Here is a 17,154-nt window from a genome sequence, read left to right as displayed (position 1 = left end):
CAGACAATTCACAAAGCTATACAGTTGCGGCTTGGTTGAGTGATACACCCGTTTAAATAATCAGTCAGGCAAAAGTCACTCACCTAAAGGCGCAGTTGCATTGGTGATGGTCGTAGGACAGGACTGGACGGGACGGGACAGGGAGCAGCGGTGCCCCTTCACTCTGGGTCAGAGTGTTTGGCCATCTTGACGAGGTTTTCCTCCCCGCAGTCAGTCGCTCTTGTTTAAGCAGCAGAGGAGAGTCTCGGCATCGCTTCCCACATGCTAATAATTAACACGGAGCATTACGTCAGGGGCTTGGCAGCACAAGGAAGCACAAAAATAGAGAACGGAGTTGGGGAGCAGATCGTGTTGCTTATCCGACAGGAGTACGACTGACCGGGGAGCTTTTTTAAGGGAGAAAAGAGTCCGAGAGGTGTCCGCATCAAACTGGACGATGTTACAGCAGGGGTGGAAGTTTTGTTTGAACTGTTGTTTTTTTTCTTTCGAGGGGAGGGGGAGAAAAAAAGTTGTAGCCGTCAAAGTCTGAGGATGTTTGTGTTGTGGTGGAATATTGTAATTCTGACCTACTGTGACGCGCGCAGAAAGTGGGTTAACAAAGTGTCGGAAAAAAGGAAACTGGGATACGGTTGATTCCGCCCTTGGATTCTTCGACTGGGCGCGTTGTAGTTGTGGATTCCGTCCATGAGGCGGCGCTGCTGTACCGCAGTTTGAGATAGATAGATAGATAGATAGATAGATAGATAGATAGATAGATAGATAGATAGATAGATAGATAGATAGATAGATAGATAGATAGATAGATAGATAGATAGATAGATAGATAGACAGATAGACAGATAGATAGATAGATAGATAGATAGATAGATAGATACAAGAAAAGTACAAGAAAATATTTAATTTTTATTTAAGAAATGCATTTTAAAAACTAGATGCTAAGTTTAATAACTTTATATATAAAATAAAAAGGTAGGCTATTGTTAGACTACAGTCAATAAATAAATATTTATATAAAAATATGCTAAATTAAACTAACATTATAAATATTATAAATAAATGCAATTTAAATTAAATAACAAAAATAAATTAAAATGGAGTAATATGAAGATATATATATATATATATATATATATATATATATATATATATATATATATATATATATATATATATCTCATAATTATATATGTAACTAATAAAAGTTTGAAAAATGATTAGCTACAAAATAAATGGCTAATATTATAAGAAATGTATTAAATATAGTTTCTAGATTTGATATGAATATAAACACAAAATAATATAGGCCTACATTACTACATTAATAAAAAATATTGTAAGAAAATAAAATCTGGATGCTAAATTGAATAGCTATATATAAAAAATAAAAAGGTATTGTTAGACTACAAGCAATAAATACATATTTTACTTGAACAATTAACTAAATTAACAAGCTAATATTCGAAGTATAGCTGTTACATTCATAAATAAATAAGGAACAGCTACTACATCCCATAAAAGAGTAACAAAATACCAAATACAAATATTAATACTATTATTAGATCAATAATTTAAATTAAAAAAATATTAAAACTTATTTGGTTCGAACCTCGGCTCAGTTGGCGTTTCTGTGTGGAGTTTGCATGTTCTCCCTGCCTTCATGTGGGTTTCCTCCAGGTGCTCCGGTTTCCCCCACAGTCCAAAGACATGCGGTACAGGTGAATTGGGTAGGCTAAATTGTCTGTAGTGTATGAGTGTGTGTGGATGTTTCCCAGAGATGAATTGCGGCTGGAAGGGCATCCGCTGCGTAAAAACTTGCTGGATAAGTTGGCGGTTCATTCCGCTGTGGCGACCCCGGATTAATAAAGGGACTAAGCCCGCAAGAAAATGAATGAATGAATGAATAAAAAGTTAATTGGCAAAAACAGATAACTTAATTAATAATGATTATTAAATAATATTATTCAACAATAATTGGTTTTCATAAATTTTATGTTTATTGTGCATTGACGAGTTAAAAAATCTGTTAATATAAAGATATAAAGATAAAATAAATATAATATATAATAATTATTTATGTAAATAATATAGATAAGAAAACTGCAAAAATGATTAGCTACACAAAAATAGCTAAATTTAATAAATCATTTTTTTATTTTATTTTCGGTTTAGTCCCTTTATTAATCTGGGGTTGCCACATTGGAATGAACTGCCAACTTATTCAGCACATGTTTTACGCAGCAGATGCTTCCCATCACTGGGAAACACCCATACACTCTCATTCACACATACAGACAATTTTAGCTTACCCAATTCACCTTTACCACGTCGTTGGACTTGTGGGGGAAACCCTTGTGAACGCAGGGAGATCATGCAAACTCCACACAGAAATGCCAACTGACCCAGTCGGGACTTGAACCAGCAACCTTCATGCTGTGAGGCAACAGCACTACCTACTGCGCCACCGCATCTCCTATCTAATAAATTGATAGTATATTACAAGAAATGTATGTAATATAGCTGCTAGATTTGATACAAACGAATACATAAGAATATATAGGCTAATGTATATTTTAAAAAAAATATTGTAAGAAAATAAATATTTGCTTTTTAAATAGGCCTACGGTAAATACAGAAAATAAATATATTTGTCAAGCAAAAAAAATAACATATCTAAATAACTATGTATATATAACATTAAAAAATATATTATAACAGACAAAATATCTATATAAATTAATAAATATATTAAACAAAAAAATTAAAAATAGTTGCTTAAATATAAAATCAAATGAAAATACTCAATAGATTAAATAAACCATGCAATGTGATAATAAAATACATGTTAAATTAGATAAATAAATAATAAACAAACTAAAACATATGAAAAATCATAGCTAAATGAATGAATGTGGCATAAATATTATAACATGAAGAAAAATATATACATACCACATTAAATAAATAAATAAACAAACAAAATATATGAAACATAGCTACTTAAATAAATATACACTCATATAAAAACACCCAATAGATTAAATAAACCAATATTATAATGAAATATATGTTAAATTTGATAACTAAAACATATGGGAAAAAGCATTGCTAAATGAGTGAATGTGACACCTAAAACATGTTGCTATATGTTACACTTACACTGATAACCTGTTTAACAGGATTTCCCAATATTTCACAGCATCAACTAAATATATATGTTAAATAATAACCAAATTAATAACATATAATACCTAAATAACTTTGGCAAATATAGCATTAAATAATATAAGATGAAGAAAGAAAAAAAAAAAAAAAAAAAAAAATATATATATATATATATATATATATATATATATATATATATATATATATATATATATATACTGCATTAAATAAACAAATAAACAAAATATATGAAATATAGGTGCTTAAATATAAAATCATATGAAAATAGGCAATAGATTAAATAAACCAATATTATTATACATGTTAAATTAGATAAATATACAATAACTAAGCTAAAACATTTGGAAAAAAAGCATTGCTAAATGAGTGAATGTGACACCTAAAACATGTTGCTATATGTTACACTTACACTGATAACCTGTTTAACAGGATTTCCCAATATTTCACAGCATCAACTAAGTATATATGTTAAATGATAACCAAATTAATAACATATAATACCTAAATAACTTTGGCAAATATAGCATTAAATAATATTATAAGATGAAGAAAGAAAATATATATATATATATATATATATATATATATATATATATATATATATATATATATATATATATATATATATATACTGCATTAAATAAACAAATAAACAAAATATATGAAATATAGGTGCTTAAATATAAAATCATATGAAAATAGCCAATAGATTAAATAAACCAATATTATTATACATGTTAAATTAGATAAATATATAATAACTAAAATAAAACATTTGGAAAAAAGCATTGCTAAATGAGTGAATGTGACACCTAAAACATGTTTCTATATGTTACACTTACACTGATAACCTGTTTAACAGGATTTCCCAATATTTCACAGCATCAACTAAATATATATGTTAAATAATAACCAAATCAATAACATATAATACCTAAATAACTTTGGCAAATATAGCATTAAATAATATTATAACATGAAGAAAAAAATATATGTACTGCATTAAAAAAAATAATAAATAAATAAACAAACAAACAAATATATGAAATTTAGATGTTTTAATAAATATAAAATCCAATGAAAATACCCAATAGATTAAGTAAACCAATGCTATAATAAAATACATGTTAAATTAGATAAATAAATAATAACCAAACAAAAACATATGAAAAAACATAGCTAAATGAATGAATTTGGCATATTTATTACAACAGGAAGACAAAATACCAAATTAAATGAATAAATAAACAAAATATATTAAACATAGCTACTTGAATAAATACACACTCATGAAAATAGCCAATAGATTAAATAAAACAATTCATTCATTCATTTTCTTTTCAGCTTAAGTCCCTTTATTAATCCAGGGTCGCCACAGCGGAATGAACCACCAACTTATCCAGCACGTTTTTCGCAGCAGATGCCCTTCCAGTCGCAACCCATCCCTGGGAAATAAATAAACCAATACTATAATAAAATATATGTTAAATTTGATAAATAGTTAAACAGTAACATATCAAAAAATAAAGCTAAATGAATGAATGTGACACCTTGCTATATGTTACACTTACACTGATAACTTGTTTAACAGGATTACACAGCAAAAACTAAAGATAAATAATTTCAACGTTTCAGCTGTAGAAAAGGAAAACAAAAAGAAAATGTAGCAAATATGATTTTTGGCCAAATATAACCATCCATACCTAGGAACCTAAAAGAAAACTTCTTACTGTGCATTTCCCCAAATGAGAGACTTAAACACCAGAATTAATGCTTTGGCAACATCTAGTGGACAACCACGTCAGTTTTTTCCAAGGGAAGGAGTTCCTGGTTCAGCTCGAGTGCATGATTATAGAGGAGCTGATGATACACTCCAGCCTTGCAGGTTCCCAGAGACAGTTATATGGACGTAAAATAAAGCATATTTCCTGACTAAATGCTTTATGAATGCGCGCCCGACCCGATTATTCATTGTTTTGTTTGTGTCACATCGCAGCAGCAGAGTCACGTACATCACGTAGCGGATGAATGAATCGGAAGTGAACGTGTCTTACAGCGACGTGTGATTCACTTTAACTGCGTATTACACAAACATCGTTAACGAGAAAGCAGCAGAGTGAAGGCTGGAGAAAACATTCGCTGAAAATACACATTTATGCCGAATTATGGAAACCTGCGTTCTGTTGTTGGGGCTTTTTCTCACTAGTGTCCACGTGACGACAGCAGGATCCGCTGCGCACAGGTGTTTCTGCCAGGTGAGAATCACTACGTTGAAGTCACACTGGAAATCAAATAAAGGGCATTAAATGACCACAGTATCATGCTGAAATATTTGGTCTATGTGAAACTATGATAGTTTGGTCATGCAGCATACCTGCCATGTGATTATTATGGTGAATATAGGCAAAATAAAAGTAATCAATCAGATATGTTGTCAGATAAATGTTCTCATAACGTTTAAAGGAAACCTGTAAATAAAACAGTGCTACTGTGGTATCACTAAGATGTTATTATATGCGTATTTATTGTTTTCATGCTTAATTTAGGTATGTTTCATTTATTTTTATGGTATTTTCTTTTTTTCATTTTAGTCATTTTAGTACAATGTTGGCATGTAAAATCTGAAATAAATGTAAGATTTTTTACATCTTTTGATAACTATAATAATCATGTTTTTCAATAAAAATCAGTAGCCAGAAAAGTCAAGTCGGTGACTATGCACAAATATTGAATCATTTTTGTATTCCCTTCTGTCTGTATATTAATACGGCATTAAAAATTATAATAAAACAAAACCCACACATTTAGTTTAGTTTATTTAAAAATTAACAGGACGGGGTATTGCAGCACAATTCCCTGATTGCGTCAAACACACACTCAAATCAATCTTTGACTAATAAAAATACTAATATATATATATATATATATATATATATATATATATATATATATATATATATATATATATATAACATGATAGAAAAACAATAATTAAAAAACAATCAGACACTAAAAATTAAAGTTATACAACAATTTTAGAGCACGAGGAAGAGATGTTTAGTTTTACTTCTGTGTATAGCAAATGTCTTGTATTGCCGAAGAAGGTAGGATAACATTGGAGCCTTAGGCAGGAAACAGTGCAGCGGTGATGTATTGAGTATTTTAATGAGAGTATGTTTGGTGGCTTCTTCACGTCTTTCACTTAGTGTTGGAAAAGTTAAAATCGGAAGACATATTATCAGACAGCATCGCTTTTAGATCCTCTCCAACTCCTCAGAGAGACTTTTGGGTAGTCCATCCCAGACTGCTACAGTATGTTTCAAAGTAGTATAGTCTTACCATCTGAAACCTTCACCATATGATGATACCATCACAGTATTTTTAATTTTAGATTGCTCTGTGACTGATAAATAAACCTGATCACTTTACTGTTGCTTTAATTGATTGGTTTTGTTATATCGAGGTCACCGGGACCCTCGATGATTGTGCTTGTGATGTTGAGACCATCGACAAGTTCAACAACAAGGACATTTTTCCCAAACTGCAGAAACTACTGTCATCTGACTACTTCCGGTTTTACAAGGTGATTTTATTGCCGAAAATATCTATTAATTCTTTATGCATTCACCTATAATATTTAATATTACACTCCTCCTTACCGTAGGTTAATCTAAACAACGGCTGCCCATTCTGGACAGACCACAGCCAGTGTGGACTCAAATACTGCGCTGTGAAACCTTGCTCTCCGGTGAGCTTTTTTATATTGTTATTTTGGATTTTTCTATGCGTCTTGTAATACTAATAGGCTCCTTATGTCTTTCTATACAGGATGAAGTACCAGAGGGCCTCAAATCCAGCAGTTATAAGGTACTAAAAAGTCAAAAGAGTGTATGTCGTTTAAGTTGGTGCAGGTGGATGTTGAATATTTTTGTTCTACAGTATTCAGAAAAGGCTAGTCATGATACTGAGGAATGCGAGAAGGCGGAGAAGCTTGGAGCTGTCAATGGTTCTCTGAGGTAAAACACATTTGAACTTTGTCTTGACATATCCAGTGTTGGGGAAAGCAACACATTACAATATTGAGTTCCTCCCCAAGAAAGTAACTAATTGTATTACTTAGTTACTTTTTTATGGAAAGTAATGCATTACGTTCCTTTTACGTTACATTTTCTTACCTGTATCTCTTTTAGACCTTGCAAGTTTTTTTTTCTTATATATATATATATATATATATATATATATATATATATATATATATATATATATATATATATATATATATATATTTTTTTTTTTTTTTTTTAAATATAGGAGTAATTAACAATGCACTGCATAACCTTCTATACCACATAAAAAAAATTATTAAACACATAAAATAATAATGTAGGACATTGTTATCTTCAGAGAACTTTCTGACCCCAGAGCTATACATTCCATATATATATATTAACGAAGGTTTAAAGCAATGTGTTAGCTACTTTTGTGTTATTAGTTAAGTAAAATCAATGTCCATTAGCCATGTTTTCATTCAGCAATGCAAATTAAATTTATGCGCAAAACTGGAATATCGCATGAAACATTTGGGAATGAAGCAACGTTTCCTTCCATTGAGTTCAAGAGAACAAAACCGTTACTTCCTGATAATCTGACACCAAATTTAAAAAGAAAAATGGAAGTATTGCTAGGTCCACCTATTGTACGTGTCTTTTCTATATAATATAATTTTACACTTTAGAAATTAAGTAAAGTGATAGGTTCATGGTTACGGTATCTTTATCTAATCATATTAACAAAAGATTTGAACTAGTTACGTATTTTGAATTATTAATTATAGTAATAGTAATTGTATTATTGGTAGCCAAATGCTATTTTATTCTGTATAGTTGTTACATTTTCACTTCTTGGAAGATTTGCGTGTTCCACTAATGTTTTCCATAAAGGATGGTCGTCACTTCTTTCTCATATGTAACATTTAAAAATGTTCAGCCCATGTGAAATCTGTGCATGCACAATTACGCAGATATTTAACCTATCATTGAGTCCATTTATTTACTTGTGGAGTTGTGTGTAAATTTGAATTAATTCCATTTTTAAATGAACTACAGTAATATTACTGACTAATATGAAAATATTAATATGATTAATTTACAATAAAGTTTGTAAAATAATATTCTCTGTCTTTAAGTAGAAACGTATGAGAGACTTGCTTTGTTTACCAAATAAGTGGATCTAATTGAATTTGCAGGTGTTATTTTTCATTTCATATATTAAGTTTTTAGTTATGATACTCCAAAAATAATTCCACATAAATCTGCAAATTGTGCACAAAATCCTGCGCAGAAATAGCAAAAGATGTCTGCAGATTCTGTCTGGCCCTACTCATCGCCCACCCAAACACACCTGTCACTTTCCACCATTTTTGTTATACGTAATCTGTTAAAGCATCACATGACTTTTTTTGATGCGCATCCTGGAATTTATTCAGTTAATGCGTTCCAAAGTTTACCCTACTCATAATTGTGTTATGTGCATTTTTAAATGTATCTTGGAGTTTCCATCCAAGGTTTTTTTTTATGTGAAATTCCAAAATGTCCAGGTGGATGGAAATGCAGCTATTGAGACCCTTTTCCATTTCTTGAATGTGTTCAGAGTAATGAGGACACTTCTAATGCAGAAATATAAAGCTCTGGCCTGCCATCTTGGTTTCTGGAGAGCAAATTCTCACATTAAGTGCCTGATTCAACGTGACTACATTAATGTTTTTTTTTAGTTAACTAATTTAATTTTTTAAAAAGGAACTTAAGGGCGGCACGATGGCTCAGTGGTTAGCACTGTCGCCTCACAGCATGAAGGATGTGTGGAGTTTGCATGTTCTTCCCATGTTTCCCCCACAGTCCAAAAGACATGTGCTATAGCTGAATTGAATAAACAAAAGTGGTCGTAGTGTTTGTGTGTAAACAAGTGTGTATTGGTGTTTCCCAGTACTGGGTTGCAGCTCGAAGGGCATCCGCTGAGTAAAACATATGCTGGATAAGTTGCCGGTTTATTCCACAGTGGCGACTGCTGATTAATAAAAGGACTAAGCCAAACAGAAAATGAATGAATAAAATTGTCTGTAGTGTATGAGTGTGTATGGATGTTTCCCCAGTACTGGGTTGCAGTTGGAAGGGTATCCGCTGTGTAAAACATATGCTGGATAAGTTGGCGGTTCCTTCCACTATGGTGACTTCAGATGAATAAAGGGACTAAGCTGAAGCAAAAAAAATGAATGGATGAATGAAAAAGGTAAATATTATTACAACTTAAATATTATTACTTAATTATTATCACATAACTTGCGTTACTTGTAATTTGTTACCCCCAACACTGGACATATCACATTTTTGTCAAGAATACTAGAAATGTTTTACTTATCCTTGTTTGTTTTCTCTCGTAGTGATGAGACACGTCAGGCTCTTCAGGAGTGGAAGAAATACGACGATGAATCTGATCGCTTCTGCATGTTGGACGGTAATCAATAGTTTAAGTTTTAGATCAGTCACTTGCTTTGCTTTTAATTGGAAGTGTCTGATAATTAGCAAGTGCACATTGACCTGCAAAGAGCTGCAGACTTTATTCATGCATCATAGATTTTCTCTTTCTGTAGATGAGGACTCTCCTGAATCACAGTATGTTGACCTTCTGCTCAACCCAGAGCGTTTTACTGGTTATATAGGAGCCGAGGCCTGGCGGATCTGGAACAGCATATATGAGGAGAACTGCTTCAAGTAAGGAGTCACACGTAGGCATGGGCCGGTATAAGACTCTGATAGTATGATAACCCTTGAAAAAAATATCACGGTCAATTTATGGTATTGGGATTACTCCTCTAAAACATATTCTTTTTAAATGTCTGGGTAAAAAATAACTAAAAACTTTTTTTCCCCTTTGAACACACTATATTTTATTTTAAGAAACATTTATAAACAATAAACAATATTTTGGAACAGTAAACATGTCAGGCTAAATCATTCAGATAAATCACTGACCTCTGCTGTCTTCATTTAGTTTCAAAAACACTGATTTCTTTACATGTTGAATAGGCATCTTTTGATATCTTTCTTTTATTTGGATATACATAAGCCACTGCTCTGTCCTGGTAGCATGCTTGTATGTTGGTGCATAAGAGATTAGTTTTTCAAATGTTTCCTGAACCGTGGGCTGACCAGTAGAATTTGATGTGGAGGGTCCACTGCTGGAGGTACTGTTGCCATAAAAATTAAATAAATTGCTGAAAAATCCAGCTTAAACCAGCCTAGGCTGGTTGGCTGGTTTTAGCTGGTTGACCAGCCTGGTTTTAGAGGGGGTTTGGCCATTTCCAGGCTGGTTTCTAGCCATTTCCAGCCTGGTCTTAGCTGGTCAGGCTGAAAAATGACCAGCTAAAACCAGCTTGACCAGCCTGGTTTGAGCTGGACATGGCTGGTTTTGGCTGGACTCCCAGCCTAGCTAGGCTGGTCAAGCTGGTTTTAGCTGGTCATCTCCCAACCTGATCAGCTAAGAAGGCTGGAAAGGCTGTAAAACCAGCCTGGATTAAAATCCACCTATAATCTGCACCTTAATTACGACTTCAAAATTTGTATGAATTATCACTGACTGTTATAAAAACTGCTATCCATAACATTTATTCTGTTATTTTTCAGACCATATTCAGTTAATCGGCCTCTAAATCCTTTGGCATCAAACAGTGGTGAGCATTTACTACTTTTTACTTAGAAAATTTCTCAATTTGAATCACATTTATATTCAGTTCAGTCATATAAGTCATGCTTATGAACCATAACCCTAATAATCACCTCTCTCTCTTTCTTTTCCTTTACTTTAGGAGATGATGGTAATATTTCGCTTTCCAAATGATTTGATTGGCTAGAAATTGATATTCTGTCTTTTAATTATTATCATTATTATTAAAGGGCAGGGGTTTTACCGCTGGCTTGAGGGTGAGTGACTCCATAAGTGTTTTATTTCATAATATAAAACTGTATGATTTACTTGACAGTCTTTGCATTGTTTCCCCAGGACTGTGTGTGGAAAAACGAGCTTTCTTCAGGCTGATCTCAGGACTGCACGCCAGTATTAACATACACCTGAGCGCCAGATACCTACTAGATGGTTAGCTTTTATTACAACTTTCATCTTTTCTGTCAGCTTGTTCAGAATGTTTAATAGTTGAATTTGCTTCGATTGATCAGAGAATTGGTTTGAAATGAAGTGGGGACACAACGTCTCTGAGTTCCAGCAGAGGTTTGATGAAGATCTGACCAAAGGCGAGGGCCCAAAGAGGCTTCGTAACCTCTACTTTCTGTACCTCATTGAGCTGCGGGCTCTGGCCAAAATCCTCCCTTATTTCGAGCGCTCAACCTTCCAGCTGTACACCGGCCAGGACACACAAGATGACCAGAACAAGAAACTGCTGCTAGAGCTCCTCCATGTGGCCAAGTAAGAGCACTGCAAGACCATTGGATGATTAGAATAGAAATCATCACATTTTAGATCTTATTTAGCTAATATTTGTACTGGTTAACTTTTGTAAAATGTATATTTTGAAATGCTTATATTTTGTTGATAATGACTGATCTTTTTTGGGGAAAATATGTTTTGTCACACATTAGATTACACATTAATGTAACTTTACAAAATGGCACTAAATTATATTGTGTTTTCAGACTTTTTTGGACATTTAATTCATTTTGACATTAACATTTGAAATTTATTTTACATTTGACTATTAAATGTTTCATATACTCGCCAAGTATTACTTTAATGAGGTGCTAAGCAACTGTTAAAGGGATGATAGTTCACTCAGAAATAAAATTTGTCATGGATTTTCTCATCCTTTACTTAGCTTTGTTTGTTGCTACAGAAAAAAAGAAGATATTTTGAAGAATGTTGGTATTTGTTTTTCCTACTATGGATGTCAATGGTTACAGGTTTCCAACATTCTTCAAAATATCTTTTTTTTTTTTCTTTCCCTCATTTCGTCAATTGGTGAAGTTTTGTTCCTTGCCACTGGCTTGATTGAATTGGGACTTGTAGAGCTGTGCATCGATAGATTTGCTCTTCAGTGTTTGGACTCTCAGCAGTGAAAATTAAACCCGACTGAATCGAACTAAACTGAACTTTAACTCTGAAAACTAGACTGACATGGTTTCAATTTACTATTATCTTCTATGTTAAGCTGCTTTTACACAATCTACATTGTAAAAGCGCTGGAGAAATAAAGATCAATTGAATCTTCATTTGGATTTAAGAGAATGAAAAAACTTGAACAGGTTTGTGACAAGTAAAGGGTGACAGAATTTAAAATTTTGGTTGAATTATCCCTTTAAATCATTTACAACAATTCGGAATGTGTGATACCCAGTATAGTGAAGTCATGTAATGAATTTCAGCATTATAATAATATTAATATTTATTTGCAGGTCTTTTCCATTGCATTTTGACGAGACTGCTCTATTTGCTGGAAATAACAAGGAAGCCATGAAACTGAAGGTAAGTTTGTCTTTTCCAAATGTACATTAATGTTACAGAACCACACATATTCAAAGAAGTGAAATGCATCATATCGTGTTCCCTGACCATAGGAAGACTTTAAGCTCACCTTCAAGAACATCTCGCGCATCATGGACTGTGTCGAATGCTTTAAATGCAGACTTTGGGGAAAACTGCAGGTAATATAAAAGTGTTTAACTGCCATTCACTGCATGCAAAATAAAAGTCTGTTTTGACATGATACATATTGTTACACACAGTTGAAGTCAGATTGATTTTTCTTTTTTTAATATATATATTTTTTAATATTTTTTTAATATTTCTCCAAATGAGTAAGGAAATGTTCACAGTATGTCTGATAATATTTTTTTTTCTTCCGGAGAAAGTCTTATTTTTTGTTTTGACTAGAATAAAAGCAGTTTTAATTTTTTCAAAAACTAATTAAGGTCAAAATGATTAGCCCCTTTAAGCTATGTTTTTTCGATAGTCTACAGAACAAACCATCATTATACAATAACTTGCCCAATTACCCTAATCTGCCTAATTAACCTAGTTAAGCCTTTAAATGTCACTTTAAGCTGCACTGAAGTGTCTTGAAAAATATCTAGTCAAATATTATTTACTGTCATCATAATTCTCTCCGTTAAACAGAAATTGGGGGGAAAAAAACTAAACGGGGGCTTAATAATTCTGACTTTAACTGTAGTTATGTATATATAATCCATAGAAACAAAACTATACCACACAATTTTGCTACACAGATATTCAAATTGATATATAAATTGAATCATATTCATTTTATATTTCAATATAAATAATTTCTCAAATATATGCATGCGTATGCACAATCATTCACACACCATAACAAACTTTTATTTTGAATACCATTAATCATGATTTTTTTTTTTTTTTGCCCAGGGGTCCGTTCTTCGTACGTGGATTACTCAGTTAGCTGGATTTGGATATTGACGATTTGACATGATCCAGGATCGTTTCGTTCTTCAAAGCTGATCCGAGAGTTGTTGTCATGGCAACAGTTCTGCTAGGTCAAACCTGATCGGGAGCAGGTTCAATTCATATAAACAGGATTAGATCGGCTCAGTTCAAGCAAAGATAATACAGTAAGTATGTTCCGAATTCTGATATTTTCTTACAGTAGTAGTTATATACACTTGGGAAAATGGTACATATTTTTTAACTATATATATATAAAGTTAAAGTCATTAATAAAATAAATAAAGTTATACATATTAATAAAACGTATGCAATCTTCACCCCCGAAATGAACAAAGACTGCCATCTGGTGGTGCAAAGAGAAAACTTATTGGTATGAACTTTTTAGATCGCTTAGTACAAATTGTGTATAATAGAAATGCACAATATGTGACTTTTTTTTAAAGCAATAATACATTTATGCAGTCATAAACATGTTTTGATAGTTAATATGCCAGTGATTGATGCTTCACAAAAGTTGCAGACGCCTTTACCAATATGAAAATGCTTTTGTAAACAACCAGTTATTCTTTACACCGATTAAAAAACGGCTACTATTATAAAGAAAATCTTTTCTAAATGTAGAACTAAATACATTGATTTGCATTGAAATGCATGATGAATACTCTTGTCTTGACAAATGAAAGTGTAAAGCCTGCAGCTCACAACAAATGTGGAAAGTTCTTGCGTGTCATATTAAACAAACCGTTTACTGCTAATTTGATGTAATTTTGCTCACATGGATAATTGAATATTAATCAGATGATGTCATTACGCTGCTTTGCCGTCAGCCAATCATTGCATTGCTGATCATGATTTCGAGGATCGATAGATCAGTCCTTCACAACACACGCACCGATCTCAGATCAGTTTATCCAGACATTCTAATCTAATTCGCGAACTTGTTTGAAGAACCAAATTAGCGAGAGATCAGTTATCAAGATTAAAAGATCCAGGATCTGCCAAATAATCTTAGATCATTTAAGCGAGGTACGAAGAACGGACCCCAGCACTTTTAAAAATAAATAAATAGTAAAGACAGTGACTGACAATGTTATTAGTGTAGATATGTGAAGCTCACTGAATGTCTCTCATAGACCCAAGGCCTGGGAACAGCACTGAAAATCCTGTTTTCAGAAAGGCAAATAGAGGCCATGCCCAACACAAGCAACACCAATCCATCATTTCAGCTCAGTCGGCAGGAAATTGTGTCTTTGTTCAACGCTTTCGGAAGGTACGTCATGAAAAATCTGTGAATATCTCTTTTCTTTTTTTTATGTATATATTGCAGAGCTTCTGAATGCTTGATTTTACTCTATTTGATTGAGTTAGATTTTTTAGTAAACAAAAACAAACTTATGGTTAAAAACATTTTTCATAACTGAGAAAGAGAAAATCTAAATGAAGTTGATTTTAAGGTAAGTGGTTGGAAACAGTTAATACTGTATGTGCTGAACTTAACCAAACAAATTACATTAGTAATGTGTTCAGCTTGACTTGTTTATTTAAATTCAGAACTTATAAATAGTTTGCAACCACTTACCTTAAAAACATTTAGTAAATCCAAGTGAATCGTTTTTTTTTTTTCAGTGCAGATATGCTTGTGATACTTTGTTAAAATATCAAGAGAAATATGATTTTCATGATGGATAAATATAAAACACAAAACTAAACTTACCTCTCGCTATCTCTATGTATTGTTTGTAGCACGTCCTTGTAATTTAATTTGATCTCAGTTCTATGGGGTATATGCCGAAGCATGCTAATAGGACTTTTAATATGCCAGTAACCTGGGTTAAGCGCTTCCGGCGAATTGAATGCCAATGCAAAATCCGGTGCGTTTAAGGTCTGTTTTCTTTAAAAATTAGCGATCTCCACTAGCTGAGTGATATCTGATTTAAAGTGGGTCTCAGATTGTACAAGAAGCACTGCATTAAATTACATTTCCCCCGCCATATCTTTATAATATGAGCATTTATTTTACCCCAGTATATTCAATGGAGCTTCAGCGTAAGCCTGCCGATTCTGACGGGTGCGTGCGAGTAAACAGCTTTTTGTCTCGTTTTACGCTTGAGCAACTAAATAAATGCTAAAGTTTATTTAACTGAATGTATTTTAATGACATTACAACATCGATGCTGTACAAGGAACCGTATAAAATGGAAAAAAGTTTACAATAACAGGTCACCAGAAGTGTATCAGCATGGGAACAGCACTAGCTCGGCATATACCCTATTGACTGTAAGTTCCCCCGACAGCAGTGACTTGCAGAAAAAAGCTAGATTATGTCTTTTTTATGTGTCCTTTTTTTGTTTCTTTCAGAATCTCCACAAGTGTCAGAGAGTTGAAGAACTTCAGATCGTTGTTGTCGAAACTCAAACAGTGACTGTAAAAATGTTTCAGGAGAGAGCCACAGTCCAGACTGACATGCACAAACACATGACATTTCCCATGTTTGGTTATATACAGTAGGTGACTGTATTCAGAAAGATGCTTTATATGAATTGTTGTTGAATTGCACTGCACTATTATGCCCTACATCGAGCACTTAAGCCAATTTGCATTATTAAGTGTCTAATATGAAAATGCATTTGACATATTGAAGAGATGACTGTAAAAATAGGCTAATACGTGAACATACTTGAACTGGTTTTCAAGAGGAATAAAGTGTATTTTGCAGTAAAGGTGGCATTTGTATATGGTTTAAGTATGAATGTTTTTTGGAAATTACCATTTTGAGAACAAACAAATGGCAGTAAAATGTGCTGATGAAATTGTCGTATTTTTTTGTTCACTTTTGTGAGCAAACTAACTAATTAAATTTAAATAATGTTTTTATAGAGTTAGTTTCCCCAAAATGGAAATTCTGTTATTAATTGATTGACCCTCATGACCTTTGATCATCTTCGTAACACAATTTAAGATATTGTAGATGAAATCCATAAGTTCTCTGACCATCTATAAAAGACAACAACAAACCAGAGAGTCCAGAAGATTGAAATAACAAGAGGGTGAATAATAATTAACAGAATTTTCAGTTTGGAGTGAACTAATCCCTTTATGTTCTTAACGCTTCTGAAATTAAAACATTGTTTTACTGTAAACATCATAACGAAATGTAATAAAAATAGCGAGGATATACACTCCAAAAATATAGTTTTGCTCATGGTTTAAACTGCATATAATGAGCTGAATCAACTTTTTTTTGTGGACAACTTAATTCTTTTATTTTCATTCCACTTAAATTTGTAAAAACAATCTAACTTAATTAACAACAGCCATATCACAAAGCAGCCCAAGACTCACTGAAGCTAAGCAGGGCTGAGTCAGTACCTGGATGCAACATAATGAAGCTGCAGGCCCGGAGACCCAACCGCACGCTCAGACGGCTAGACCTGCACTTCCAGACCTTCACAGTGCCACCTGCTGGTTGAAAGATCGACTAACCTG

General features: G+C 32.8%; 2 protein-coding genes across 6 annotated transcripts in view; one reads left to right on the top strand and one right to left on the bottom strand.

Moving 5' to 3' along the window:
- Positions 1-620, bottom strand: part of samd4a (sterile alpha motif domain containing 4A) — an 80,441-nt gene extending 79,821 nt beyond the window's left edge. For both annotated transcript variants that reach the window (XM_009292907.5, XM_009292908.5), the window contains exon 1: positions 84-620. The gene's annotated coding sequence lies outside the window, so the exon portion shown is untranslated. The remainder of the gene's footprint in view (positions 1-83) is intronic.
- A 4,359-nt stretch (positions 621-4,979) lies between these two features.
- On the top strand, positions 4,980-16,473 carry ero1a (endoplasmic reticulum oxidoreductase 1 alpha). 4 transcript variants are annotated; one of them, NM_200350.2, is made up of 16 exons: positions 5,180-5,438; positions 6,647-6,766; positions 6,848-6,931; positions 7,012-7,050; positions 7,123-7,199; positions 9,620-9,693; positions 9,830-9,950; positions 10,863-10,909; positions 11,045-11,053; positions 11,133-11,159; positions 11,239-11,331; positions 11,412-11,658; positions 12,642-12,711; positions 12,804-12,890; positions 14,802-14,938; positions 16,027-16,388. In NM_200350.2, exons 1-16 carry the CDS (start codon positions 5,349-5,351, stop codon positions 16,088-16,090), a joined length of 1,386 nt encoding a protein of 461 aa, NP_956644.2. In that variant the 5' UTR covers positions 5,180-5,348; the 3' UTR covers positions 16,091-16,388. The 4 variants fall into 4 exon arrangements, 3 of the variants coding, with proteins under 3 accessions (XP_073783152.1, XP_068070440.1, NP_956644.2); XR_012392661.1 differs by lacking the exons at positions 11,045-11,053; positions 11,133-11,159 and adding an exon at positions 13,630-13,832 and having other exon boundaries at positions 4,980-5,438; positions 10,863-10,913; positions 11,219-11,331; positions 16,027-16,473; XM_073927051.1 differs by lacking the exon at positions 11,045-11,053 and having other exon boundaries at positions 4,980-5,438; positions 16,027-16,473.
- The last annotated feature ends 681 nt before the right edge of the window (positions 16,474-17,154 follow it).

This window comes from Danio rerio, chromosome 17 (genome assembly GCF_049306965.1).
Source record: "Danio rerio strain Tuebingen ecotype United States chromosome 17, GRCz12tu, whole genome shotgun sequence".
In the NCBI taxonomy this organism is placed as follows: domain Eukaryota; kingdom Metazoa; phylum Chordata; class Actinopteri; order Cypriniformes; family Danionidae; genus Danio; species Danio rerio.
This window is presented reverse-complemented; position numbering and strand designations above follow the sequence as displayed.

Coding starts and splice junctions, on each gene's coding strand:
- ero1a (NM_200350.2), top strand. CDS start 5,349: ATGGAAACCTGCGTTCTGTTGTTGGGGCTTTTTCTCACTAGTGTCCAC. Junction 11,332..11,411: donor CGCCAGATACCTACTAGATG/GTTAGCTTTTAT, acceptor TCGATTGATCAG/AGAATTGGTTTGAAATGAAG. Junction 12,712..12,803: donor AGGAAGCCATGAAACTGAAG/GTAAGTTTGTCT, acceptor CCCTGACCATAG/GAAGACTTTAAGCTCACCTT.